The 4,003-nt window shown below is 44.6% G+C and overlaps 1 protein-coding gene across 1 annotated transcript; it reads left to right on the forward strand.

Moving 5' to 3' along the window:
- The first annotated feature begins 491 nt into the window (after window positions 1-491).
- On the forward strand, window positions 492-2,948 carry gadd45aa (growth arrest and DNA-damage-inducible, alpha, a). Its single transcript, XM_076145127.1, has 4 exons — window positions 492-653; window positions 1,126-1,227; window positions 1,346-1,571; window positions 2,082-2,948. Exons 1-4 carry the CDS (start codon window positions 604-606, stop codon window positions 2,193-2,195), a joined length of 492 nt encoding a protein of 163 aa, XP_076001242.1. The 5' UTR covers window positions 492-603; the 3' UTR covers window positions 2,196-2,948.
- The last annotated feature ends 1,055 nt before the right edge of the window (window positions 2,949-4,003 follow it).

Genomic DNA, 4,003 nt, shown 5'->3' on the forward strand with positions numbered 1-4,003 from the left:
TTTTAAAATGGTATTCCCTTCTATCATTTTTTGGCGACCACCCGGGTGATGCAGTGTAGTTGTCAGACGTGTTAAGTACTGAAATACGACTTAAATTGACAATGTTTTGGGGTTTTGGAGGACTCGGTAACGTCCAGCATGGAGCGTTTCTTCCTCGCTTATAATATCATTTTCGCTCAGTGCTGCCTCTGGTGGCTGGGCGTTGTAATGCGTATACTATAAGCCTTCCAAACTGACGTGAAATTGCCTTTATTGTCTGCTAAAAACGTCTGCTAAGCCTGAGTGAGTCCATCTTTTTAATATTCGTCCGTTTAGGATGACGGTCCGACATTTTAAGTTTACAGTGGATACAGTGGAGACCGATACGCCCTCTTCTGTTTTTTGACCAATCCCGTTTGAGAGAACGCACGCGGAGTTTAGCATCCAGCCAATCATCACGGATATGCAAATGACCGCCTGACTGCTTTGAGCCCGACGGCTTTAATGAGAAGTTGCCAGATTTATCTCTCAGTTGCAGCATAGAGCGCTTACAGATCAAATACGTGCGTCGTCCAGAAGCTACGTGGATACATCGCTCTTGAGACTTACGTGGATTTGGATTTTATGTACAACATGACATTTGAGGAGCTAAGTGGGGATTATTCTCACGAAAGGTAAACATTTTATTTAAAGCGATTTATTCCAATATTTCCATTTCTTACGTAGCTGCGCATTTATTCAGCTGCTGACACAGATTACCGTCGGTTCATGCACAGTGATGTTATATGCAATTGACAAGTGTGCGATTGAAAAGTCATTTGATCTACAGCTGTGCAGCACACTGACACTTCTTAATAACGACAAGTAGCAATCATCACGCTGCACATTTGTTTAAGTCCGTGAATGTGTGCGGCATTGCAGTTTCGGGTGTACTTTTTTTATTTCGCCGGTTTCACATTTACAACGCAAAGTTAACGCGGCGAAACCGACTTGCACACCTGACAGTTGTGCTCGAAAGTAGAATGTTTCGCAAGAACTCGTGACGGTGTAAAGTTGTGACTTTAGCCTGAATATGTCGCTGTTTTGTTGCAACCTAAGGCTCTTATAGGAAACAAGAAAATATCATACTTTGTCTCTGTTTTGCAGAATGGATACTGTGGCCACAGCTTTGGAACAAGTCCTCACTTCTGCATTGCCTCAAGGCTGCATTACAGTGGGGGTCTATGAGGCAGCCAAGTCCCTGAATGTGTAAGTACACGGTTATACAGGCAGGACCTGACCTCTGGAAGGAGCACAATTGTTAATGGTTTCTGAGTCATTTACCTCCGTGACTGAACGCACAACTATTTTTTCCTCCCTCCTTCAGCGATCCTGATAATGTGGTCTTGTGCATCCTGGCGACGGATGACGAGGACGTAAAGGATGTGGCCCTGCAGATCCACTTTACACTCATCCAGGCTTTCTGCTGCGAGAACGCCATCAACATCCTGAGAGTGAACAACACCAGGCGTCTGGCAGAGATCCTGGGCGTAGGAGGAGGAGGGAAGCAGAGCGAGGGAGAACCTGTGGACCTCCACTGTGTCCTGGTCACTGTAAGTGTTTCATCACGTTCATTTGAAGGAGCACAAACAGATGATAGCCACAGTTGCAAAATGTTGAGGTTGAGATTTACTGTTATATACATTATAAAGTGCAGCAGTGCCTTTTATGCAATGGAATTTAGGGTTAGGCAATGCAACAGCAGTCTGTCATACAAGTACACACACCAAGGTACAAGGCAGAACACATAATATTGTAAATATTGTAAAATTCAAATGGAGTGTATGGACAGGTCTTATATACTGGGGTCATTTAAGAGGCCAGAACAACAACATGCAAAGTTCTGTATCTCCATCTGTTTGCATGGAGGTTTATAGTCCTGCCATGCAGAACTTGCCGGTGCAGGTCCTTCTGATAAATACACTCCCTCCTCATGACTTCTGAGGAATTTCATTTGCGGGAAGTAGCTGCTGTTTGCACGTACGCACACACACGCACACTGGTGAGAGCGGTGAGAGAGCACAACACATGCTCAAGTTGTTCCTTTCTCTTCTTCCTCACAGAGTCCTCACGCTTCGTCTTGGAAGGAACCGGCTCTGAACAAAGTCAACCGCTTCTGCACAGAGAGCCGCTGCATGGACCAGTGGGTGCCCATCATCAACCTACCTGAACGATGAAGCCTTCACCCTTACAGGCCTGTGAAAGGACTGTTCTTGTTCTCTGCACAGGACGGGTGGACCTGACCCCGGTGGACACGTTACCACACGGAGATCTAATTCCATAGACTGTCCATGGGGGAAAGAAAGTGAATGAAATTGGGAGGGAAAAGAGCCTGGCGTCATGGGATGTCTTAAAAACGATGTGGGATTGATTTCCATTTGGACTGAACTGTTTGGAGCTGTTGGCCCTGTCAGTCTTGGCGACCAAGATGAGATGTTGAGGCACTTGTATCGTAATGAGGTGGAGATATAAAAAAAAAAAGCGTGTGTGCTTTTAAACGTGAAGCTGGACACTACAGAAGGATATCGTGATTTTTGTTTGGTTAAACCTCTGTGAGGGTCCCAGAAATCTGAATTGTGGAGCGGACCAAGACCTCGGGGCCCCTCTGCAGAATCAAAGCACTTGTTTGTAACACTGGACCTTTTGCAATATCACTCATTTAACTTTAAATCGTTGATGTGGAAGACGTTATTGTTATAATTTAAAAAGGGAAGGGCTGAAGACATTCAATGAAGATGTTCTGTGTGTTTGGTGTTTCTTCTGCCAAGTGGGTTTACCACAAGTACAATAGTTCTTTTGTTACAATTTAAGTTATTTCTAATGATATTTAAGTGTATTTATGTTTCATTTTTTTACTTTTAATATTTGTACAATCCAAATACAAACACACATGCATTGCAGTCAATAAAAAAGTATTTTTGGAGCCAGTATTTCTTTCTGGAGTCTTTTCATTTTACATTTCTGGAAATTCAGCCGAGTGCAGCTGGATGCTGACCTGGAGCTGTAAAGAGTCACGTGTGGCTCACAGGGGTCACGCAGGCCGCCGTGCCCTTAGTGCCTTTTCTGCACTGAATAGAACAATAACCTTCACCGCTCTCTGTACACGGTTGTGCCTCAGTCAGCAGGACGGTGCTCATTCATCCAGGTTCTCTTTTCACCAATTATCAGTGATTTGTTGGACAGTTTAACCTGCAAAGGCACCAGCTGACTTCCTTAAATAGAGCAGGGGCCTGTTGCACAAATGCTTGAGGGAACATTAGATGCATAGGTAAGAGCTGTGTTTAAGTCAACAGAGGTGATAACAGGCTACAGGTGGAGTCGGCCTCTTTCTGACTCGGCTCTTGGGACTAGAATGGTTTTGCGAGAGGAAAGGAACGATGGAAAATGTTTCTGAAGGAGACGACTGCTGGATGGCATGCGAGCTGTTGTGTAAACCAGTCTGAGCCGCTCGTACACTCCTCCTCCCTCCCCCGCTCCTTTTATTTTTCCTATCGTGTCACAGGTGATGATGCTGGCACTGCATGCTGATGATGTCACTGAGGTGATGTAAGGCGGGCTTTCCCACTCAGCGAGTGCAGAGTCATGGTCATGAGTGAAGGGGGAAGGAAGGCTGTCTTTGAGTTGCACAAGCCAGATCTAACCTTGAACTTCAGATTTCCTGTAGGAGATCATGTGACAGCCTTTATTACTGCAGAACTCTGAGGGCTTATAAGAGCACATGACTGATAGAGCACTGATTCCTTTAATTATTCCACACAGAGTTAATTGCTATACTTTGCATATCAGTATTAGGTAGAAGGAATTCCCCAAACAAACATCTTTCTAGTCAACAAACAGTTCTTCATATGATCTGGACAACTCAGGTCAGTGAACTAGAAGGAGACAGTTATCCATGATTAAGCTTAACTGTCAGGAAATACGGGAACAATTATGCAAAGGTAAATAAGCAAAGTCATACAGATGACTCAGCAAGCACGCCGTCCTC

Source organism: Genypterus blacodes, unplaced genomic scaffold (assembly GCF_046128005.1).
Source record: "Genypterus blacodes isolate CSIRO-AG114 ecotype Tasmania unplaced genomic scaffold, CSIRO-AGI_Gbla_v1 ptg000029l_1, whole genome shotgun sequence".
Taxonomy (NCBI): Eukaryota; Metazoa; Chordata; class Actinopteri; order Ophidiiformes; family Ophidiidae; genus Genypterus; species Genypterus blacodes.

What these genes read in the sequence shown, in the direction of transcription:
- gadd45aa (XM_076145127.1), top strand. Translation starts at nt 604, where the DNA reads ATGTACAACATGACATTTGAGGAGCTAAGTGGGGATTATTCTCACGAA. An exon ending in GGGGATTATTCTCACGAAAG is followed by an intron (nt 654 to 1,125) that starts GTAAACATTTTA and finishes TCTGTTTTGCAG; the next exon opens with AATGGATACTGTGGCCACAG. An exon ending in TCCACTGTGTCCTGGTCACT is followed by an intron (nt 1,572 to 2,081) that starts GTAAGTGTTTCA and finishes TCTTCCTCACAG; the next exon opens with AGTCCTCACGCTTCGTCTTG.